At 43.8% G+C, this 24,057-nt stretch overlaps 6 protein-coding genes across 7 annotated transcripts; 3 read left to right on the forward strand and 3 right to left on the reverse strand.

Moving 5' to 3' along the window:
* Nucleotides 1-1,184: 1,184 nt before the first annotated feature.
* On the reverse strand, nucleotides 1,185-5,366 carry LOC132707318 (peptidylprolyl isomerase domain and WD repeat-containing protein 1). The gene is made up of 2 exons (XM_060679119.1): nucleotides 4,226-5,366; nucleotides 1,185-1,911 (listed from the first exon to the last, which is right to left on the reverse strand). The coding sequence occupies exons 1-2, from the start codon at nucleotides 5,364-5,366 to the stop codon at nucleotides 1,196-1,198; spliced, it is 1,857 nt and encodes a 618-aa protein (XP_060535102.1). The 3' UTR covers nucleotides 1,185-1,195.
* Nucleotides 5,367-5,638: 272 nt separating this feature from the next.
* On the forward strand, nucleotides 5,639-7,627 carry LOC132707324 (cytochrome c oxidase assembly protein COX11, mitochondrial). The gene is made up of 2 exons (XM_060679125.1): nucleotides 5,639-5,989; nucleotides 6,811-7,627. Exons 1-2 carry the CDS (start codon nucleotides 5,639-5,641, stop codon nucleotides 7,117-7,119), a joined length of 660 nt encoding a protein of 219 aa, XP_060535108.1. The 3' UTR covers nucleotides 7,120-7,627.
* Nucleotides 7,628-7,731: 104 nt separating this feature from the next.
* LOC132707321 (tektin-3-like) lies at nucleotides 7,732-14,048 on the reverse strand. 2 transcript variants are annotated; one of them, XM_060679122.1, is made up of 6 exons: nucleotides 12,934-14,048; nucleotides 11,826-11,980; nucleotides 11,521-11,772; nucleotides 10,872-11,363; nucleotides 9,276-9,653; nucleotides 7,732-7,973 (listed from the first exon to the last, which is right to left on the reverse strand). In XM_060679122.1, exons 1-6 carry the CDS (start codon nucleotides 12,976-12,978, stop codon nucleotides 7,763-7,765), a joined length of 1,533 nt encoding a protein of 510 aa, XP_060535105.1. In that variant the 5' UTR covers nucleotides 12,979-14,048; the 3' UTR covers nucleotides 7,732-7,762. The 2 variants fall into 2 exon arrangements, with proteins under 2 accessions (XP_060535105.1, XP_060535106.1); XM_060679123.1 differs by lacking the exon at nucleotides 12,934-14,048 and adding an exon at nucleotides 12,038-12,381.
* Nucleotides 12,511-14,888, forward strand: LOC132707322 (cytosolic Fe-S cluster assembly factor Nubp1 homolog). Its single transcript, XM_060679124.1, has 5 exons — nucleotides 12,511-12,616; nucleotides 12,673-12,914; nucleotides 14,057-14,158; nucleotides 14,216-14,759; nucleotides 14,810-14,888. Exons 1-5 carry the CDS (start codon nucleotides 12,577-12,579, stop codon nucleotides 14,830-14,832), a joined length of 951 nt encoding a protein of 316 aa, XP_060535107.1. The 5' UTR covers nucleotides 12,511-12,576; the 3' UTR covers nucleotides 14,833-14,888.
* A 1,509-nt stretch (nucleotides 14,889-16,397) lies between these two features.
* LOC132707766 (uncharacterized) lies at nucleotides 16,398-19,416 on the forward strand. Its single transcript, XM_060679707.1, has 3 exons — nucleotides 16,398-16,556; nucleotides 17,634-17,982; nucleotides 18,798-19,416. Exons 2-3 carry the CDS (start codon nucleotides 17,665-17,667, stop codon nucleotides 19,248-19,250), a joined length of 771 nt encoding a protein of 256 aa, XP_060535690.1. The 5' UTR covers nucleotides 16,398-16,556; nucleotides 17,634-17,664; the 3' UTR covers nucleotides 19,251-19,416.
* A 1,814-nt stretch (nucleotides 19,417-21,230) lies between these two features.
* Nucleotides 21,231-23,282, reverse strand: LOC132707504 (receptor-type tyrosine-protein phosphatase S-like). Its single transcript, XM_060679388.1, has 4 exons — nucleotides 23,151-23,282; nucleotides 22,817-23,098; nucleotides 21,642-21,926; nucleotides 21,231-21,595 (listed from the first exon to the last, which is right to left on the reverse strand). Exons 1-4 carry the CDS (start codon nucleotides 23,218-23,220, stop codon nucleotides 21,291-21,293), a joined length of 942 nt encoding a protein of 313 aa, XP_060535371.1. The 5' UTR covers nucleotides 23,221-23,282; the 3' UTR covers nucleotides 21,231-21,290.
* Between the last annotated feature and the right edge of the window lie 775 nt (nucleotides 23,283-24,057).

Genomic DNA, 24,057 nt, shown 5'->3' on the forward strand with positions numbered 1-24,057 from the left:
ATCGACATCATAGACGGGACGGAAAACACATTGCCAGACAGGAAAACAAATGACGGAACAGATGACGTCATCCCGGACCAGAAAACAACCGCAAAGTACGAAACGCCGCAGACAGGGACCAAACGTAAAACTGAATCTAAATTAGTAACATGAAACACGTTACGTTAAAAAACATTTGAATTTTAATGACCATTAATCGTTTTGACGAGAAAGTGGTGCGCAGTTGCTTTTGTCGCGAAAAAAACTGTTATGGTGAGATATAGTGGAACGCGACTATTAGAACCCCGAATTGGCAATTAGAGTACACGAGGAATTTAAGAAATTTTTATAGTATGAGTAGTTCTGACATTGAGGATAAATATAATTGGTCAAGAGACACCCGGATTAGAGAAGCAGTATCTGTTGAGAAACGTTGACGATATTATTGCTCTTTTTGGCTAGTGAAAACTACTGCCAACGTCTAATGAACATATTTTAAGTTTATGAACAACTGATATCACCAATTGTGCCTGAACTATGTGATTTATTACTTTTTTCGGTGTCAACGGACTGCGGGTATCTTAGGGCACTATATTGCCCCTATGGTTCAGTTCAGTGTGTTTTCGCTCAACACCAGAGAATAAATTACAAATTTGTGTTGCCTGACATCTTTTGACATTTATCGGCTACACACATCTAACAAGTTATATGGCAGAAAAATTTAACAAAATAATATTAGAATAAGTGAGGACCCGCCTTATCGCAGACAAAAAAACAACCTGGGAATGAGAAATGCCACAATCAGGCAAATAAATGTTAAAATGCACAACGCAAATCTATCGTTGCCAAGTTAAACTCTCTTAAGCGAAGTTAGCTAAATCATTAACTTACGACATAATTCCAGAAGGGAAGCGATGCGATAACGCAGAAAAGACTGGTTGAAATGGCGACGACGAAATAACGGCGCTCTTTTCTCTTTTCCCGATAGACTCAACAACAGAACAACCAAAACTAGCGAAATACTTGCTTATTTCCACACAATTAAAACACACAGAGCTAACAGCAATATTCTAGAAGTTTGGGATATTTAAGGCCTCTTGGGAAAAAACCGCAGATTATAAACCGCCACAGACGGAAAAACAAATGACGCAAACGATATCACGGACCGGAAAACGATCGCGGAGTACAAAACGCCACATACGGCAAAACAAATGCTTTATTTTACGGTGACGGAGATGATGCGTATGTCGTCGAAGGGTTTGTCGGTTTTGGCGTTCGTTTTCGCGTTGCTGATGTTCTGGACGACTTCCATGCCTTTGACGACCCGTCCGAAAATCGTGTGCTTGTTATCCAACCACGGAGTGGGAGTGAGGGTGATAAAAAACTGACTGCCGTTGGTGTTGGGCCCCGCGTTGGCCATCGACACCGTGTAAGGTCTGTCGTGGCGCAGGTGCGGTCTGATCTCGTCCTCAAACTCGCCGCCCCAAATGCTCTCGCCCCCCGTACCGTTACCGGTGGGATCGCCCGTTTGAATCATGAATCCCTTAATCACCCGGTGGAATATGTGACCGTTGTAGTAGCCGTTTTTGCTGTGCACGCAGAAATTCTCCACAGTTTTCGGACAATCTTTCACGAATAGTTTGACGTGGATGTCGCCGAACACGGTGTGTATGACGGCGGTCTCGAAGAGACGCTGCACCGCGGGGTTATCGGTCGCCGCGAAGCTCTCCTCCTTGGACGGTTTCTCGTTGAAAATGTCGCGGTCCTGGTCCTCCTGCAGCTCGTCCGGGTCGCGCCTGCTAAACAGGTAGAAACGGGACTTTTTGTACGCGGTGCATATCAGGGTGGGGTCCGGCTGGATGGCGTCGAGCGTGGGATTATTGGACGCCTCGATTTCCAACGTCACCGCCGCCTTGGCCTTCTTCGCGGACCCTGCAACGCACCTCCCGTGTACATTTTACTCCCCCGCATGATTCCGGAAATCGAAAACCCGTATTTTTGAACTTGCGGAATAAAAAAATAAAAGTTCAGATTTTCACGACATTATATATATTCACATGACAATGGTTTCGACAACACCGTGTCTTGATCAAATGTAATATTTACAAACTACCTGCTACTATATACACGGAAAAATGACATTAAAACCTTAACCCATATTAACCCAACCATAAAAAAAAAACTTTTTTGCTCTGAAATTATTTATTGTGTGGCACTTAAGAATACATTACGTGTGTCAAAAAAAAAAAAACTCGAAACATACAAAAAAATACCGATGTGTAAACGAACTACTGGTAAAAAAAACATTAAATAATGTTTTGGGACAAAATTGCAATTTATACATAAATATACAAAAGAAAGTTCAAATTCGACAGAAAACAACTAAAAGTAGATTGTTTTCTGAACAGAACCTGATTTGATGCAAAAAAACGCATCACTGGTAACACCAGGTTCCATTTTTAGTGATTACACTTATTACAAACGTAAATTGTGTGGCTGTGGCAGATTCTACGTCTCCTTCGGGATTTATTAGCATGAACAATCATGAGGTGACCTTGATTATCAAGATTTCTTTGAGTAATTGTTTTGGCAGTTTTTAAAAGTCGCAAAGCAATGTAAGATTTAAATTCAAATCAATCACTTCGTCATCAAAAAACATAAAAAATTATTTCAAGCGGAGTTTTCCAGAAAGCCTATTTTTTAGTTCCTCGCAGGACCTAAATTCGTCGGATATAGGTGTGTACTCAATCTGACCCTTCTTCCATTTGACAGTAGAAGCAAGCCTGTCGTTTCATCATCTGATGAGTCCTATTCAGGTTCAGTAGTTGATGAATTACAGGACTGATGAAGGACAGTTGTATTATTTGGTGTATGTAACTCGAAAGTTTCAACTATATTAGTCGGTTCTCCAAACTCTTGTAGATTTACGTTATCGTTCATATCTCCTTCGTCAGTCATGGTATCCACGTCTGGTGGAATATAGACCGCGTCAATATGTTCTATAAATATTTTCTCACGTTATTTTTAGCATAAATTTACAAGGGATGGAATGCTACAATACATAAGGATACGTAAATCTAAATAATACTTACGACTTTCACTGTTATCGTCCTCAAATTTATGTACCGCTTTTGTTAACTTTTGAAGCCACATATAAAATCTTTCCTTTACACATAAATTAGCGATTTCTACGGTTTTACGTCCTTTAGTAGTAATAATAACAAATTTCTAAATGGATGTGCAAAAATATTTCCTGGATGTGACAAAAAAAGTCATAGAATGTGCATTAACGCACCGCTGGGACAAAATGGGTTAATTAATGCTGTTGTGAGAATTTAAGTTTCATAATGAAGAGGTATTTAAATCTAATTGATCTTTAAACAATACATTTGAATGTCTCATTTTGTTAATTTCCATGGCTTCCAAAATATTTAACTTTCTACCCTTTGTGGCTGTATGCAAAATATCAAAATTTGGGCGATGTTGTATGAATACGACAAAAAATGCTCACGAATCTGATTTAATTACAACAAACCCAAAAGACGTAGGTCGAAAAATCGCAATGCATGAACAATTTTAATAAAAACGGCCGCTCAAAATAAAGGCCATACAGCAATTCGAAATGCACATACGCCAAATTTAAAATCACGTTTTTAAACAACAACGGCATTCAACAACCAACACGGCCGTTGACAAATCGTCAATAAATTTGGGTGAAGCATTCTCTCAAAATATGTCCAGGTCTTATTAAAACTTCAGCTAAGATGTGGAGAACGTTGTTTAGAAGTCCTAGATAAATCTTTTAAATGAACTTGTACAGAACACTATTCGCACACAAAAACGCGAATAATCACCAAACACAACAAATAAAAACAACAACGCCACAGACTGCTACCAGTGACAATAGCAATAACTTGGATATGGATGTTGCGTTTTTATAAAAAATAAATCGATTTTGCAGTAAAATTCCGACTCAGATGAGTATTGACATATGCACGAAAACATCACAGCTGCCTATATCATCTAGAATTGTTCATGCTCATTGGAATATATTCCTACCTGGGTATAACAAATTTCCGTTAAATAGAAATTTTTTAATACTACGTTAACGCATTTTTGGAAACAGAATCACTTTGGGCTAATCGCCCGCAACATTTCTATTCCCCAAGATTCAAGAATATTGACGCTGTACGAAAAACCACACGCTCGCGCTAAAAGAAGAAGACTTCCGCGGTCCGTGACTCACCTTGATACAGCGCGATGTTCAATAACCTCAAATTTTCGTTTTTGCCGATGATTTTCGCGAGCTTGTTGGTGCGCAAATTGATGAGCTTGATTCCCAACGGGGTGGCGTACATGATAAAATGGCCGCTCTGGTCGAACACGACGTTGGCCAGGTGGAACGCCTCGGACTTTTCCAAATCTCGTTCGGCGGCCATCCGCCGACCGAACTCCATGTTGGGCAGCTGCTGCGTCCTTTGCTGCAGCTCGATGAACCGCGGCAGCGTTTCGTCAAACACGCGGGTCAATTTGCCCGTGAGAAAATTGAAAACCCTCACTTTGCGGTCCGTAGAGATGGAGGCGAACTTTTTGCCGTCCGGCGAGAAGCACAGAGACGACGGCACGGTTTTGTTCTTTGCGAAATCGAACAGGTCGGTATCGAGTTTAGATTCGAACGCGACGTTCTTGGGGAATACGCAGTCCTGCTTAATTCCAGTCCAGTATTCCAAGATGCCAGATTTGTCGGATGATATAGTTACGTCGTACTTGTGGTTGTATCTTATTAAAACCACCGGGTTCGAGTGCAGTTTCTCGAGCACTTTGAGCGGTACGTTCGTACTCCTGCCGTCGTAAATGTAAATCGTAGGACTGTCCACGTCCGCGACCGCTAGCGTGTGTACGGCGTCGCCTGGCCCGTGGATCCACTCTATCGTGCCGGGCGCGTAATCCAGCTTCATCATGTTGATCATGTCGAAGTTGACGACGTCGAAAATCTTGAGCGACTTGTCCAAACTCGCGGAACACATCAAACTGCCCGCCGCGTTCGCCGCTATTCGCGTGATCGGTCCCAAGTGGCTGCGGAAATGCTTTACAAACTCCACACCAATCTCCACTTTTTTCCAGAACTTTATGTGGCCGTCGCAACTTGCGGTGATCACGAAATCCGTGTTCGTCACGAGGCAGTGGGTAATGGTGTCGCGGTGCATGTAGCTGCGCTCGTAAGACTCCGCGCACGGCAAATTGTCCAAGTATAGCCGCTCGAACGGCAACACTTTGCGTTTTTTGGGCGGTGCGGCTTCCGGCAGCGATGGCCCCACGAGGCCCGATTCCGAATCGTCGCTTTCGCGCCCCCGCTTGTCCGACTCGGACGCCTCGTTATCGCTCATCGTATACTTTCGTTAAATCAGAATACTTGGGTTAGCGACACATTTTTTCTTCGTCACATCTGGCGTCCTTTCGGTCCAACGCAGAGTCGAAATCCATAAATCAAAAGAAGAAGAGTTCACCCTCAACTACGGTGTACAAACATAAACCCATATTGCCCATTGGCGAATGCCCTTAGACACTCGCCCAACGCCACGCAAAATATAAAGTGATATAATCAAATGCGTTGAGGTTAATTCAAACACCGAATCGAAATGAGTAACGCTTATCGACGATGAACGGGGTGCTGCGGGCGTGCTTGCTCAAATATTCTTGCGCCAACTGCATAGCCCGGCGCGGTTTCAGCCAGAACCCCAGCCAGTGGCGGCGGAAGCAGTTGAGATCAACGGTTTATTACGTGACTGCTGCGGGTTTGGTGACTGTCGGCCTCAGTTACGCCGCGGTGCCGTTGTACCGCATGTTTTGCCAGGCGTACAGTTACGGCGGCACGACGGCCGCGGGCCACGACGCCGAAAAAGTCGCCAGTATGCGACCGCTCAGGACCAAACCCATAACCATAAAGTTCAACGCGGATAAATCAGCCAGTATGAGGTGGAACTTTAAACCGCAACAAACGGAGATAACCGTAGGTATTTACTATTATAACACCGACGTATGGAGGTTAATACATCCAAAGTCTTAATGACTATTTTATAGATAATGAACTTTTGCAGTGTGTGGAGTCGGTAAAAGATTATTGTTCTTTGTTAACCACCCCAGTATAATAAACAAGTCTCTTATGCTGGGGTTTCCCAAAAGAAATGAAGATTTTTCCCTTAGACTAACAACTTTTTTTGCCTCTCACAACCAGGCCAGGACGTCACAATTTTTGAAATATACGCATCAAGGTATTTCATGTTTATTGTCACACTTATTAATGAAATCATGCAAATCGTAAACTTAGAATATAATAAATTAAAACATTTTAAAGTTAACTGTATTATGATGGAAACATTTTGCCACTTCCTTCTAATAAAGAAAATACTTCATTGGTAATCTTGCCAAGCTGAGTTTTAAGAGAAGCTCGCAAAATGGCAATGGGTGATCAAAAGTGTATTTAGTAAACCTGTCCTCGAAGTTTTCCTCGTAAATAATTTTCCACGTTGTCTTCAATGCTTATTTCTTTCTTCTTGGGCTTCTACCTATAGTTGGAAGCTAAACCTGCTCGTTTTTTATAACACAAAGACAAAGACCACAGAAACCCAAGTTTAATTTAAATATAATAAAATAAGGAACGTCCATGGAGGTCTTGTTTGAAAGTCGAAGTATATTTTGACATTACAAGTTTCGCCAGATATGTCTTGTGTGCAAAAGCTTTTATAAAGAAAGGAAACAATTATTATCGAACCAAAAGCTTTTTGTCAACGCCGGTCAATGTTAGTTTTAAACGCTAATTTAAATACGCAGGTTTATCCCGGGGAAACCGCGTTAGCTTTCTACACCGCGGTGAACCCGTCCGACGTACCTGTCGTCGGCATTAGTACTTACAACGTCGTGCCGTTCGAGGCCGGCCAGTATTTCAACAAAATTCAGTGTTTCTGCTTCGAGGAGCAGATGCTGAACCCGCACGAGCAGGTCGACATGCCCGTGTTCTTTTACATCGACCCCGAGATCGACGAAGACCCTTACCTAGAGTTTTGCGACGAGATTACACTCTCCTACACGTTCTTCGAGGCGAAACCGGGCTTCACGTTACCGCTGCCCGGTCGTATTTAAGCGAAATATATTGCCGATTATGATATTTTGCCTGCTCCCATTGGTGACCAAGGAATGGTCATGATTGACTAGTAAAAAGTAAGAAGATTTTCCTTTGCTACCATCATCGGCGACAGATAATAAGGATGCCTAGAGATTCAAAATAGGGTTTCGAGGGAAGAACCCCAGATGTAGCAAAATAAAATAGTTCTCCATAAAAAACCGTTAGCCTGCAAAACAGAGCACAAAAAATATTTACCTTTGCATTCTATCCCGCGTCTGGCATTGCATGTTTAATAACATACTGTAAATTCCGTTTGATTAATAATAATACCAGAACATAAAATTTGGATTGTAGAAATATTCTTATACGTTCCGGATTTATGGCAAAATCTAGTCATAAGACCGACCAAGCTAGCAAGGAAAAATGTACTGCACAGAATCACGTAAATGAGAGCCGGTAAAACGCGCATAATGCTTCGCGATCGCGACGCCTAGTTTTTATGTTCGTGTTACAATAAAACCCTTCGTTTTACAACAAAATGTTTTATTATCCGCGTGAAATTTGACGTGTCCGATAATTTCCGAGGCGATCGCGCGATTTTCGTCGGTTACGCGCGGTCACAGAACACAGTGCGGCGAGGTAAAGGCAGAGTGGGTTAATTCAATACTTAACGGTGGCCGTGATTGGGAACGAGCGACGCAGGCCCATGCACTTTTCGCGATCGATGAACAGCGAGTTGCACTTGTTGTGCAGATCGTCTTCCAGCGAGGCCCTGGTCTTAAGAAGCTGCTGCTGCTGCGCCTCCGCCTCGAGTAGCTTCTTGTTCAGGTACTCGACGCTGTCGCGCAGGTCCCTCACCTCGTGGACGAGGCTAAAGACCGTCGCGGGTAAAAGAAGAAGAACTCCCGCCTTACCCCAGAGCAAACACCACACAGATGCGACATAACATTGACTAGGTTTTGTGATTGAGACTGCTAGAGACCTGGGATACTGATTGGTACCCACATCGTCATTTGTTAACAATACAACAAAAACCCCAATTACTTGACTCAAGTTTCATGCAATTTAAATTTTGCAGATGTATTTTATGGTCCATGTTTGGATCCTAACGATAAAATCAGAATTCAGAAAGTTCTATAGCGTCCTACGCTTTCCGGTTCCCAGTTTCCATTCCTTTCGATCTTCCCAGTCTCCTGGTTGTAGGTTCCTTTCCGACATGGCTCGGTGTAACCCTTTTAATCTAGTGACCTATTCACGTACCTCAATTTTCTTAATCCAGTACCTCACGATTAGTATTAAAAAATAAATTGTATCGCACTATGGTTGAAGCTACTGCTTCTATGTTATCATTAAAATTACAATAATTAGTAAATGAACTTTTTAATTGTGATATTATGTTTTTTAGTTTACAAGTTGGGTAAAACTCAAGGGCTTTGACTTAAACAAATTAATTGCCTGTCAGCTCCTTTTTGCATTATGTTATAAATATTGTTTTTGTATGTGTTTCTTTACATAAATAAATGTATTATTATTATTATTATCATCAAAAAATCCATTACATGAGTTTGTCAACTGAGGAATGCTACTAACTCATATTTCTAGATCAGTCATACTTGCTAACGGCCAATTGGACCTTTCGGTATGACCATGACCAACGAATGCATGGCACACGATTATCCAAACACCACCAGAAGATTGTAAAGTCACGAAAAGATGAAAATTAGGAGTCGGGCAACATGGTTAGAGGTCCTAAATTTGCTTTTGGGCTATTATTTAATTATAATCACTACCTAATGCTGCTGAGCGGAACTTATAGCGTTTTTTAGTTCCCAATCTGTGCAATACAATTCAGGATCACGAAACATTATTTATAAATAAAAAAGAGGTACAGGTTGGGGGGTTGATCATCAAAAATGTAACGAACAACATTTTTTTTTGTGACTCTTAAGTGCTCTTCGGCATTTTAAAACTTCAGAAAGCAAATCTTACAATAAAAATTAGGTTATAATTCGTTAATAAGCAATAAAGTAACATGGGGGGGTGTAAAAAGTCCATACGAGCGATAAATTTAAACTTTCTCAATATAGACCAAAAGTTTTACGTTCACGTAGAAATGTGAGGAAATGTCCCTTCTGTATGGTGTTTGTTCTGTGGCCAAACCGTGAAAACTTACCGGTCTTGCGCGCCGTCCCGGCAAAGTTCGATGTCTTTGCGGTGGGTGCGCGCCTCGAGCCGGGTCTGCGCCACCTTCATCGGGTCGCTCTTGTCCGCGATCGCCTTCTTCAGCAGCTCGATATTCTTCTCGAGGTCGAACAGTTCCTGCTGCACCTTGTGCAGGTGCATCTGCAGTTTGCTCTTGGTCTCGAGCGTTTCGGCGGAGCGGCGCGCCAGGGCGTTATTTGTGTCGCTCCACGCGTCCCACACGTCCTGCGCGCACGAATTTATCAAATTGTCGACGTCGGAGCGCATCTGGGCTGACTTGCCGCGCTCCGCCTGCGATCGCTGCACGTTACGGCTGCTGTGCTCCGCCCACGTCGTCACGGTGCTCACGCTGCGACACGCACATGTCAATTTGACAGTCATTTCGTCCTCTGTCTTTTTTTTGTGGGAGAAATTGGACATAGGGCTAATTTTTTCTTTTGTTTGAAAAATGGAAAACTGAACATGGTAGAGCCGAAAACAAATAGCAAAATGATTTTTAAAAAACAAAAGTGTATTTTGTCGTTTTTGCAGAGGCTTAAAATGTGTTGTTTTGAAAAAGATAAATATGTCAAAAATAACGTAGATCATATAGAACAACATTAACCAAATTTTGCAGGGACAGTTTTTTTTTAAATTATTTTTGTAATCTGATCCATTCATTGTTAATAACTAGGCACTCTTTATAAGCAACCTATATGCAAGTAACTTTTTTTAGTTCAACTGTTTTGCTTGAGCAGCTTATTTTTTTAAGGCTAAATATTTAAGTTTAGGCCAGTTCAGAAGCAAAATCAGCTGTTCACAACAACATAACCTCAAATTGTAAAAATTATGTTATTGGAATATGTGTGTTATGTGCTGCCAGTATTGAAGTGAATGTCTATTAAGTAGGATAGTTACTTGAATTCTGTTAATTAATATTTTTGTGCTTTAAATAAAATATGAATTAGCAAAAAAAAAGACGTTAAAAACATTCAAAGAAAAACTATCCATTTTAAAGAATAAGGATTATGCTATCTTTTTTCGGAAAGTGATGAAATTCAATACAACATATATATGTAATTGTTTTTGTTTGTTTTGACAAACTAAATAAAATATCTATTCAAATTTGGTCGAGAGAAATATGGGCTTACCTGATGATCACAATACTCAAGCAGACCAATTGGTGCAAGATTAAAGGCAAAGTGTGAAATTCATACCCTGAGACATGGAGGAGGGAGCATAATTATCTAGGGATAGGGACTAGGCAAAATGGTTGATTTCAATACAAATACAAACAAAAAATAACCAGAGACATGCATCAGACAGTGGTTTCCTTGCATGGCATCCCAATCTGCAGATCTGAACCCGAAAAATTACAAAATAGGTACCGTTTTAAAAGATATCGCAGCGACATCGCTGACCATTTTTATTTTTACGTGTTTCATTACACTAAAAATCGGCTTAAAAACGCACAAGATGCGTTTTTACAAACCCGTCAGATTTTGTGCAGCTTCATGAAATTAGAGGTATTGCCCCATGTCCGATAGAACGCGGGCTTCGTTCCCCTGTGCGGGGCGCTAGTACTTACGTGGGGTCGAACTTCTCGATGCCGCCGTAGTAGTTGATGCCTTTCGAGTAATTGTTGAGCTGGTGGCAGACATTGTCGATGCCAAGCGCGGACTCCTTGCCGCTCGCGTCCGTCTCGAGTTCGTGCTGCGCCGCCCGGTTGTTTCGCAACTGGTCCGTCACCTTCCCGTGGAGACATTTAAGGCGTTCGCGGGCGTTCCTATACGTTTCGACCTCCTTGAGGAGCGAGCGTTCGGGCGCGTCGTGAACGAGCTCTATACCGTGACGCTTCTCGCGGTGGTAAAGGCACTCTTGGGCGATGTGTAGCGGCCCCTCGATGTCGTCGATCGCTTTCTCTAGGGCTCGTTTCGAGTCTTGCAACAGGCCGGTCTCCGTCAGTAGACGCTCGAGCTCGGTGCGTACCTCGTTGCGCCAAAATGTCGTGTCCGTGATGCGTTCGCCTAACCTGCGGCCCGACTCGCGCTGTCCCTGGGCCGTTTTCTCGTCCGTTTCCCTGCGAAAAACCGCGCGCGACGCACAACGATATGGAAATTCGCCATTCGTAAAATAAAACGAACAATTGCCGTGTTGCCTGCATTACCGGCTGACGTTTGAAGTGGGTGAATTGGTCGAACGCGTCACGCGACCGTTACGTTACGTCATAGCGTTACCTCATCACTCGGATAAAGTCGCCCCTGAGCCGCTCCGAGAAATTTCTGTTCGTATCGGCCTCATTGTAGCGGCTCAGGTTGCTGTGCGTCCACTCCAACGGGGTGTAGCGGGTGTAGAGGGCGGCCCTGGCCGCGTGCGCGGGGTTCCTCTCGAACCCGGTCACCAGATTCGGAAATTTCAGTGGCTCGGTAGCCATGCCGTAGGGAGCGTAGCACGGATCGACGAGCGCGTTGGTCGTGTATTGACTCGGGCTGAAATTGAGACCCAGTAAGCCGGCGGAACATCGAACGGCGCGCAAGTTTACAGGGCCATCGCTTCGACGGTCTCGTAGCCCATGGCGGGTCGCCACGGATGGAGCCTTGGCGTCTGGTAGTACTGGCCGATCCTTGCCGGGACCGGAGGGCCCGCGACTTGCTCGACGCACGGACTCGCACCCGCGCCGCTCCACGGTTGCAGTTGCTTGGAAAATCAGGGGACGTTTTATTACGTCGCGTCGGCGCCGCGTCGCATATCTACCGAGTACAGCACGGTCCCGTTCATCTTCGTCGCGCCCGGTTTGACAGTTAGATTTCAAAATTTCAAATCAATCAAATCAAATCCGATGACGTCACCCGACAACGTCGCTGGCCAATCTCGATACTCGTCGGTTACGTGGTCCGTGACGGATCGCAGAACAAACGATAATAACCAAACTAGTGGAGTTTCGAAGGAATCATTGCTCGTTTCATTTGATATAAATTAGTTTTTTGCATATTTCTTAACTGAATCGATAGTTGCGCGATGCCTATTGGTGCTGTGTTATTCCATTATATATATGTTTGCCTAGAGGATGATGGATTTTTTTAGGAATTTTGCAGTATAACTACCTGTTTTTAGTTCATGAACGTTCCCATTGGAGGGTGATGTATTCGTACAGTCTCTTTTAATTTAGGTATCCTTCCAACTAATAAAAAAAAGTCACTATTTTCCCAGAAAATGGCCGAACGATCTTAGCAGAATTGGCCACCAGGAGTAAAAAAAGAAGAACATAACTACTGTCAGTTTATAGAGTGGTTATGGCGACTGCAGCGATTAGGCCAGAGAGCGCGCCAGAACGTAAGCATCGTCGGAAGCGCGCGTGAGCGCGAAAACAAAACGCATTTCTGCCGCAGACTGTCCGGGTACGGGAAGCGAGGACGCGGGAAAAGCGTCGGCCTGCGCGGGCTGCCCGAACCAACAGATATGCTCGACGGCGGGGCCCAAAGGCCCGGATCCCGGCATCGAGGTGGTGCGCGAACGCCTCGAATCGGTGCGTAACAAAATCTTGGTGCTTTCCGGCAAAGGGGGCGTGGGCAAGAGCACCGTCACGGCGCTCCTTGGCAGAGCCCTGGCCGCCGCGGACCGGGAGAAAAACGTAAGCGTTGCAAACTCACCCGATTGTATCTGCTGCGGCGTTCTTTCTCGTGCCCGAATATCATACCGTCGAATGTTGTGTGATTAATCGTTTTTTAAATCGTCTTCTTTGACGACGTCCGAGAATCTGCCGTGAAAATGCACTGGGAAGCGTCGTCGCTCGCCCGCCAAGGTGCCCGGTGGCGCGAGGTACGGCGTCCCGAAAAAATCTCCGCGAAAATTCGTGTCATACGCAAGATCGATAAACGCGGGATCGCGGTCGGCCTGGTTTGGAATCGGGCCGACTCACCGTGGGTAAATATCTCGATGAGGCACCCCAAGTTTCAACGGTTCGGGTTTATTCAGAAACATTTTAAAACTTGCCGACGACGTATTTTCGTTTAGCAACTTATTGAAATAGTACTGCACTCTTTTTACATACCTAATTTTTGTAACTGGGGCCATTTTTCGGTTTTCTTTGGAGGTTAGTTATATATAGCTGGCTTTAAAAAAGTCAGCCCGAAACAACACAAATACAATACAATAGCGACACCGCCATTGGTCGGTGAAACGGAATCCACAGAATTTAAAACAAGCACTGGCAACTTACCAAACATTACTTTAACTCATATAGCTATAAGATAATATGGTAAAAATTGATGCACCACAGGTGGCTGTGATATTTTTCGTGGAGTGGATGTTTTGCGCATGCGTCACCCCCCAACTGACAGTTGATTGACTAATTTTTATAAGAACGCAACATCAATCTCTGAATTTTGGAATAATAAACAGTAGGCAAAGATGATGTCACTCAACAGTATCGCATTAGAACGAACAGGGAATTAGAAGAAATATAAAATCACCCAGACATCGTCAAAAGAATATTGTCGGAAAGACTGAGATGGGCAGGCCATGTCATTTAGAGCTTACTGTCTAAAACAGCGGTCGCTAACCTGGTAGCTATCACAACTATTTTAATTTTAAAAATACAAACTGCCAAAATCAGTGAAGCTTAAAAATTCCACAAAAAATTCTAAAAATTAACAAGGTAGCTCAAGAGGTTGGCGACCACTGGTCTAGAACATGAAAATTGTTATTTAAATTATATCGATAGTCGACGGTCTGTGACTTGTCCCGCGGCCTACTTTGGCGTCTCGCTCACAGGTGGCGGTGCTAGACATAGACATCTGCGGCCCATCCCAGCCGAGAGTCATGGGCGTGGCGGACGAGCAGGTGCATCAGTCCGGGTCCGGTTGGTCCCCCGTGGTAAATAATAGCCCGGAGTTCGCGTTTCCCCGTCCCCGTTCATCTATCTCTTTCTAGTACGTCGACGACAACCTGTCCCTGATGTCGATCGGGTTTCTTTTGTCGTCGCCAGACGACGCGATCATATGGCGCGGTCCGAAAAAAAACGGCATGATCCGGCAGTTCCTCAGCGAGGTAGACTGGGGCCAGCTCGACTATTTGATCATCGACACGCCCCCAGGCACGTCGGACGAGCACCTCTCCGTTGTCACTTACTTGTCGCGCGCGTCGCTCGCCGGCGCCGTGATAGTGACCACGCCCCAGGAGGTGGCGCTGCTCGACGTCCGCAAAGAGATCGATTTTTGCAAAAAGGTCAAAGTCGAGGTGCTAGGCGTGGTCGAGAACATGGCGTCGTTCGTGTGCCCGTGCTGCGGCGCCGAGACGGAGATCTTCCCGGCGGACACGGGAGGCGCGCGACGCATGTGCGAAGAATTGGACATCCCGTTTTTGGGGAGTCTCCCTCTGGACCCCAAGGTCGCGAGGTGCTGCGACGAGGGAGGGGACTTTGTCGCCGACCTGCCCGACTCTCCCGTCGTGCTCGCGTTGGGGGATATAATGAAAAGTAAGGGGACCATGTCGGCGAGATTAACGCTGATTTTTGCTCCGTTTCAGAGCTCGCCGAGAGGTTGGAGTGAGAGTTGGAAAGACCCGGCCACCGGATCTGCGGTTACTTAATAAAAGATTTATGTTTTCCCTGTCGTTTCATTTAGTGGACACATTTATAAGTTTAAGCCATGCGGCTTGAAGATAGATGCGTTTATTTCGTACCAGTAGAGGAAAGTCACTAAATATGGAATACCATTGTGTTTCAAGGTTATGAGTGACCAAATATGCAATAGGTACCCATATAACCCTAAATCACCACTTCAATCCATGGAAAAAAGGCTCGAACAGAACGTACATTCCCAAAGTTATTAAAAGTAAAAATAAAAAGAATATTGAATATCAAATTATATGAGAAGTTAGCAGTTTCAACGTGAAACATTTTTGAAAGAATTTAATTGAATGTGATTTTACTGATTCGGGTATACTATTAAAAATTACAACAGGGTTATAAGAAAATGATCTGCGGAACAAAGATAAACGATATCGTGGCAGTGAGAGTCTGTAGGGGTGCCTTAAAGTCACTGAGTGAACATTACGAAACTGTAACTTAGTGATAATTTGGAAAACCATGGACGCCAAAAATTACTTGAAAGTACTGTAAAATTTTTAGCCAGCTATGACTGAAAGGAGAAGTGATTAAGCTAAAAGTTTTCGTGAACTGAAATTAAGGACGCAAAACCAAATAAGACTTTTTCACCAATCTAAGTCTACAATTAATTAAATATAACACACAATGTTAGGTTTAGGAGAAAAGAATATTAAACTGCATTTTTTAGCATTAAAAATATAAAAATAAGTTATGCAAATCCAAATTGATATAAATTGAGGCAATATCAAATAATTTAGGATCGAAGGAGTAAAATAGATGAGTGTCATCAACAAATGAATGCAAATTCAAGTATTCGACGGATATATAAATATCAGAAATATAAATTAAGAATAATATAGGTCCAAGGACAGAACCTTGCGGTGCACCTGATTTTCACGAAATTATATATTATGACATAACAATTGTTTCGACAACACCGTGTATTTATCAAATGTGACCAAAACTTTAGATAAGGTTGGAAGAAGGTTTGAGAACTGGCTGGGATTGCTATTTTTTGCCAATGGTGTGATCAAAGCAAACTTCCAAATACTAGGAAAACAGCTATGAATAATATGTGTAACGTATGGCGCGGTAAGCATTTTAGCAGGTACACAATCAACACCAGCAGAATTTGACTTGAAGTTTAAAATAATAATAGATAATCTAATAGAGTTATTGAATTATGAATATATATGCAGAGACCTCCTCAATACACAAAAAATACACAGTCTCTAGTTTAGATAACTAAAAAAAATCGTATGCGAATCACGAAAAACGCTGTCAAAAATTCAAACGGGCAGAACTCGCGAGCAGAGCTTCGCCCGCAACAGCCCCGGACCACCGACGCGACCAGCGCCATCTGTCGCGCGGTAGCCGAAACGCGGCCCGGAAATCCGAAACCGATGTTTTTTTTTCGTCGCGTGGCTAATAATTAAAAACGGCTGCGAAATCCGAGCCGGTCGCGTAGCACGCGATGAAATCGCGAAAAATTTAAAAATACTGAGGACAGACCGGACACGGGTGGGAGACGCGGCGCGGCGGGTGGGAGGCGTCCGGATCGTGGCCAACTTTTATTTTAAAACCGGTAGTGGTGCGCGAGATCGGGCAGCGTCGATTTTCCGCCTTTTTTTTGCGCGTTCTCCGTCGTCGTCGACGTCCGTTCAGGTGAGGAAAAGCGAAGCAAAAGCAAAAAACCGAACCGAATCCCATTCGCGAACTCCTTTTTTGTCATTTAACGGTTATTAATGGACCCGATGACTATTTCCATTCGCGACGTTGCCGCGTCCGACTTGGCTCGACCCGGCAACACCGCGGGGATTTCCGCGTTAAAAAACGAGGCGTCGAGACGTCGGCGTTCTGTGGCGTGGTTTATTTGCTTTGGGCGGCCGCGAGGTCGCATTTAGATTTTATTAATAGCGCGAAATCGGTCGAAAACGTACCGTGGCGCCGCCACCCGGTCGAAACTGTGAGTTAGTTGCGACATTCCGTTCGCCTGCGGTCCACACGCTTCCCCTTACCGCGGTGACGTCACTCGGCGACCCACTTCCAAAGCGCATATCAACGCTCTCTTCACAACTCCTATGTCCTTAGGGGAGGACTTTTAACCATCAAGTCGATGATTTTTGACGCATGTTAACTAAATTTAATAAAGTTAAATAATTATAATATATTTATTAAAAAGTATTTAATAAAAAAGAAAACGTTACTGATTAATAACTATTTTTCTATCGATAAAAAAGTTTGTTATTGGTATTTATTTAAGAAAGCTCTGGCTTTAGGCTAAATCCATTTCAATGTACTATCCCTCCGAAGCGTTGAAATCGATAATGCCGAGCTGTTCCGCAAACTTTTCTGCATTTAGTTTTGTCGATAGGCCCAGAGAGTGGTACATTTTTAAGACGTTGCTGTTGGAACCACTGCAACATTGCCCGATCCAAATTTTCAAATTTGGGATTTCTTAGTTCTTTACTAGAACTGCCTGCCGCTTCAGCCTAAATTATTTTTTCTTTGTACTTCCAAATCGTGGATACAATCGACGATGTAAGTGTGTGTAAGACCTCTCAGTTTTCACTGTATATGAGATGATGATTTTCAATGCATGACTCATCAAGCTCATAATACGGTAGTCCTAGCATATAGTAGCATTTACTTTCTTGAGAAGGGGAATGAACGCAAAGTTGTCCCAAATCGTCGTCAAAATGGTTGACCCACGTTGCTTCATGTCACTTTCAACGTTTCTAGGGTTAAGAATCGAGGCACCGCCATAGACGATATGTCCAGCAGACCGATACTGAGCCGTCCGCGCACGCGCATTTACGACTCCAACTACAACATCGGGGAGAGCTACTACAAGGGAGCGCTGGACAGGCTCGACCGGAAATATACCGGCAGGCCGCTGTCGCCGCCTCCGCGTGACAACTTCGCTGAGATAGCGGAGCGTCACGCGAGAGCCTTCGCCGACGACGACCTGGAGACGTCGAGACGCCGCGCCGAGGGCAAAATCAAGGGGCGGCACCTGTTCGACTCGCGGGGCGGCGTGATCGCGCAGCGTGCCGACGATTTTTTCGAAAACGGAGCCATTACCGACGAGGTATACTTCGGCCAGAAATATACTGCTTTTGCAACCGACCCCGTGATTAAAAAATCGTCACTATCGCTACTGTCGTCACCTAGTTCAATGATCAACTCCGCCACTAATCGTTTTCGATAAATATTTTCTTCTTTTCACGCTCATTTTTCACAGTTAGACCGTATTGACGTCCCACATCACTTTTTTTTCTACCCGTTGTATTTCCCGTTACCACATGTGCCCTTTTTTCTTTCGGTACAGAGAGTGAGAAATTCGTTATACAGAGTGGATTAATACATAGCTTGGTATGGAGACTTAATAGCACAACAAATTCCGTTCGTAATACAGAGTTTTGCTATAGGGAGTTTTCACTGTATGCAGAAGACACAAGAATGTTGTTAATCGACAGGCACACAAAATAAAAATGATTATTTTCAAACTCACCCTTATCCTTTGAAGTATCCAGTGAAAACCGTTAGCGGACTCAAAGCTCAAGAGTCCGGTACATAAATACGTCCTTACTGGAAGGATCATAGCCAAATACCTCCGTAATATATAGGAACGATCACCTGATGTTAAAATAAACGCTGTTTTCATGAAATTTATCACGTCAAAGCAATAAATGCACTATATTTTTGATCGTTTTTAAATATTTTCATTGAATAAAATAAATATTCGCGAGGACCGCGCCTGCGCCATCTGTGAGCGACCCACGAAAGATCGGATTATCATGGGTAGCCGATAGATGGCGCTGCAGCGATCAATTTCGACCGTTTGGCGTGACAGATTACCGACCGACCCGTTGATCTTTTGCGATATTTCGTGTTGATGCGTAGACGGCGTCGACGATCCAACGCGTCCGCGCCTCGAAGAGGGTCGCCCTCGTCGATGACGTCGACCTGGAGTCGACGTCGAACAACCTGCGCACGCAGAGGATGCTCGACCGCTCGGAGAAGATCCTCGACAGCGTGGGCATCGTCGACGGGTCGTCTAGACGCGCCCTCGACGACGACTATTCGTACAAGAAGCGCGCGCTCAAGGTCACCTTCGACGCGGACGCCGACAACCTGACCAAGTGGTCTGCGGTCGAGGACAGGGCGTCGTCGTCGTCGGCTGCGGCGTCGAGGGCGAGGCAATCGCGGGCGAGGATCGACGACATCGACGAGGAGATGGCCGCGATGCAACAGAAGCAGGAGGCGCGGGAACGGAGGGTCGCGAGGCTGAAAGCGCTCGTTGCGGAGTGCGAGTCCGAGACCGTCGACGACTCGGGAGTCGCCAGCAGACTCTAGGCAGCTCGCGACGCCCTCGGCAGTTGCACGGAATGTTGTTTTCGATTTATTCCCGCGTGGAGGCATTTCGATCGTTTTTACTTTTTATCGTTGTGTTGTTTATTTGGTTTCGTATAGTCGACGTCGGTAATCCGGCGAGCGTATAATAATAAAACCGTTTCAAAGGCGGGCGTCGTTTTATTTGCACCGTTGGATCGGCGCCAGGCACGCGTGTCGTTTGTTATTGGGTCGCGAATTTGGCGTCGACGCTAATTGATAATAGGTAAATCTTCGCTTCACAATGATCGCCAGTCGACAATTAGACCCGAAAGAGTTCGTGACAAGTTGCCGAATATAATCGAGTTAAAGTTAGCACGACTTACTCGCTGTTTTTGTTAAGCCGACGCGATCGATTCATTTATTTCACGCACACAACACTGTGGCAGCGTTTTGAATAACTGGACATTTATTAAGTCAAAAGAAATCACCAAAACTCCGACGTAAACTTTCATATACGTCTTGTCAAAAATCGTTACGGACCACAGACCACAGAACTCGGCCGGGCTACAGAACATCGTAAACCCAGAAACCCAGAACAATAATTGCCCTTAAAGCTTTAACGAGATGTAAGCTTAGACTTGCGCAACCTCTACGTGGATCATAATAGTTTGTTTCAAACACAAGACATCATGAATTCACCCAGCGTTTTAAATAACTGCAACGTAAACTTTCATGTCTTGCGACTGTCAAAAATCGTAACGGACCGATAAATATTGTAAACAGATGAAAACTATTACGTACGTGTAACAGTAATAATTAACTGTAACGAGTTGTATCCAATATCAGAAGTTGAATCTTCAGGAACACGAAAAAATCCAAAGAAGTTTTGGTTAATGAAAACTCCCACGTAAACATTTGAACGCGGCTTGCGACCGTTAAAAATTGTAAGTGACCACAGACCACAGCGCGCCAAAGCTACAGGACATGTAACTAAAATGATGATCTATTTGTTGGAACCCACACTCTAAAATGGCAGCTTGTGCAACACCAGCAGTATGGACAGGTGCATTATCGTGCAAAAGACGCAAGCCTCTGGTCAATTTTCCTCGACGTTTTACACGTATGCAGTCTCGCAATATGTATAATAATATTGCATAATATTTATCATTGACAGTGGTATTAGTTTCTTTAAAATCTATCAAAAGAATTCCGTCACAATCCCAAAAGATCGTGGCCATCACCTTTTTTGTTGACTGGTAGACTTGGAGGTGCTTCCCCTTACGACGCCACTCCAATGATTGATAGATTGATAGAAGGTCATAATAGAGAATCATTGTTTCATCTCCCGTTACAATAGTTTGTATCACAGACTTCGGTTCCGAGCCACAGAGTTCCAAAAAGACCGCGCACGCTCGACACGGCGTTGTTTTTGAATAGCCGAAAGGTTTTTAGGAACCCATCATGCTGGATTCGACGAACACTTGTATCAGAAAGCTTAGTAATTTCTGAGATTTCCTTGACCTTTAAACGTCGATCACTCAATACCACCTTTTCCACAATCGCAACAATATCTTGACCTCCACTGGTCGACCAGTTCTTGAATCATCTTCAAGGGACTCCTGCCCTATTCGAAAATGTTTTGACCATTCTTTCACTACAGAATACGAAGGAGAACTTTGTCCTTAAACACCATCCAGCCTTTCTTTAATAATTTTAGCTGCTAACCCTTCTTTTGTCAAAAACTTTATGACTGCTCTATACTCAATTTGAGTTACTTGCGACATTTTTTCGAACACGTTTTGTTTAAAATGCTGTCAATAAAAAACTATTTGATGCAAGACTTCATTTTTTTTTCGCAGCCTACTAAGATATATATTTAAGTTAAGACAAAGTTTTGTCGTGATACTGGAGCTGCATTTACGTCAGGCTAGGAAATTTTGGCGCTAACCTCGTAAGTTAAAAGGTACTACGGTACTATTTCACAATCCGAAAAAAAACACACGACAGGTAAAAAAAAATGATTCTATTATCCTAATAACTGCGGGGGACGGGACCGCCTCCTCACAGGACATCGTCAGCGGTCTGGTAGGTGATGGTGACGTTCTTGGAGGGCCCCGCGCTGTTGACCACAGCCACCTCGCTGATATAAACGGTATCAGGGGCGAGCCCCGCGATCGTAAACGTCACTGGAGCCCTAGCCGAGGTGTCGTTGACCGGTACCGTAAAGGTACCGTTGGCAAATCCTACCGTATTCACCGCCAGGTACTGGATCTCGCACCTGTTGGTGCTATAGCTGTCCAGTTGCCACGTCATGGTTGCCGTGGTGCTGTTGGTCGCGATGCTAGACAGTTTCGGCGGCGACGGTACTGAAAATCGCTGGCTAATTCGAACCAAACTATACTACAGTCTTACCTTCGCCGTAGCTGGCCTTCTCGGACAAGCTAAACGGTCCCTCCGCCTCGGGACTGCCCAAGATCGCCCTCACCTGGAACTCGTACGTCATACAGGGTGTGACGTTCGGAATGGTGTAGCTGTTGTTGTAAACGTAGACGTCGGTGGGGTTGTCGTCGTCATCCCAGTACACCAGCCTGTAGGAGCTGACGCAGCTGGCTACGTCGGCGGAGAGCTGGGACCACGACAGCGTGATCGAGCTAGACTCGACCGTGATGTTGTCGAACGCGACGGAGAGGTTGAGGTCTACGTGAAAAAAAAAAAGCAAAAAGTTTTAGAAAATCACCGTCTACGTATATTAACTTCGCCATATTTCTGCCAAAAATCGTAACCCGGCATCAAAAAGCACAACGTTGGATAGTTGGAAACTTTGCTTAGAAGTTTTTTTTCAGTCAGTCAGATGGTATTACTTATTACTATTAATTTTTATCACACGAAATAGTTCACGTTTCTGTGAAACGTCGCGACGCCATCTGAGATTTCGAAAAAGCTATATGTCGTTGACGGCGCCGTATATCCGTCGACGTCTCCGTTTAAATCGAAAATTTCATTCAATTGACATATAATGAAGCCGATAAGAGTTTTATCGGACGTTCCGAAGATCTGCGTGATGTACAGGGCGTTTCAAAAGTGGTTCAGCTCTGCTGAAGTTATTTGGTGTAGAAGAACGTTGATTTAAATACCCGATATCAGCATAGCGGCAATGAACAATAACAAAAATAGCAACGCAAAATCACTGACCATTGAAATTCCAAAACTCAAACTCACAACTCTCATAATTTTTCAAAGAAACTTCCACTTCAGTTGAATTTAATAAATTTGCTTCAAATAAGTTATCATATGCTCGGCAGATTTATTATCCACATTACGTATTACTATTACTGAAACGACATTGTATCTTATCAACTGAAGGTTTCCGTAACCCCTAAACCGTATTATCGCACAGAATAGTTGACGTTTCAATCACTATTTGGTTTGTGGCGCCGCATATCCGTCAGCATCGCCGTTCCAATCGAAAATTTCAATCGATTTTCGATAGACACCGTAAATAAAAGTTTCACGGCGAAGATCGACGCGATATACAGAATGTCCCGTTGCGTTCCCTATCTTGTGGGTTAATTTAAGTTGAAACTTACTGGCCTTGGGCTCAGTCCTGAGCAGGTAGCTATCGGCGGGCCCGACGACGCTCTCGTTGGTCAGCGCGTGCACCTCGAAGCTGTAATTGGCGCACATCGCCAGCGAGTTGAAGTAGTACGATCTCGTCGCCGCCTGAGTCGTGTACATCTGCAGGGTGTCGTCCGACACGTCGACGATGTAGATGACGTACGTGGTGATGCCGCATCCGTCCGGATTGCTCGCTTCTGACCATAATAGCGAATAGTTGGAGGCGAACTCCACGCTATCGACCTTGCCGGGTACTACAAGGAAGCGGCGATTTACCTAGGGCTCGGTCTCTTGACTCCGACTTACCGCACTTGGACGCCGCGGGGCTCAAGAGGATCGCGAACGCGAGAGGCAGCCATATTAGCGAGCTCATCATTTTGTCTTTTGATGAGATCCCGGCCGTCGATACGATTTTTATATCGATCTGGAGTGTTTCGGGGCGATAACATCGGAAAAATCGCGTCGAGTGTTTCGAGAAACGCACATATATATATATATATATATATATATATATATATATATATATATATATATATATATATATATATATATATATATATATATATCGATGACGTTAATTATACGATGCGTTTATTGGACGACTTGAACGAAAATAATTGTACCGAACGCTCAGTAAGAACTCAAATAGTGATCCGGCCCAAAGGTAGCGTCGGGACGCTTTTTGACGACTCCTTCACGAAGAATTTATAATACAGTAAAAACTACCGATAGCGAAACTCTGTATTACGAACGAAATTTGTTGCAAAGTCTGTTCATAGATATAAAAAAGTGACTAACTAAGATACTAAACAATAATTATTTATTTATGTATGTATTTATGTTTAAATCTAAAATAAAATTACAAATTATTTTTATTACCTACTTAAATTGCTTAAAATCATTCACATAATATATCATTATCACTATCGCTATCATCGCCTGTTCTAATTATTATTTGTTCTATATTATTTCCAATATGGATATACGTTTGTTCTGCTTTTTCTATATGTTTAACAGAATTTGCCCAACTTTCTGGAGGGATGTTAAAAACTTCGGTTTCTATAAGTTTGAGGACATTGGAGTTAACACGGGGAAAAACATTGTTACGTATTCCTTTTGTAGGTTCAAGCTTTGTAGAACCTCAATTAAGTGCTTTTTGGTATAGTCTTCGTGAAAATAAATGTCGTTATTATACATGTAGGATTGTCGCTTT

This window comes from Cylas formicarius, unplaced genomic scaffold (genome assembly GCF_029955315.1).
Source record: "Cylas formicarius isolate icCylForm1 unplaced genomic scaffold, icCylForm1.1 PGA_scaffold_9__14_contigs__length_23061073, whole genome shotgun sequence".
Classification (NCBI taxonomy): domain Eukaryota; kingdom Metazoa; phylum Arthropoda; class Insecta; order Coleoptera; family Brentidae; genus Cylas; species Cylas formicarius.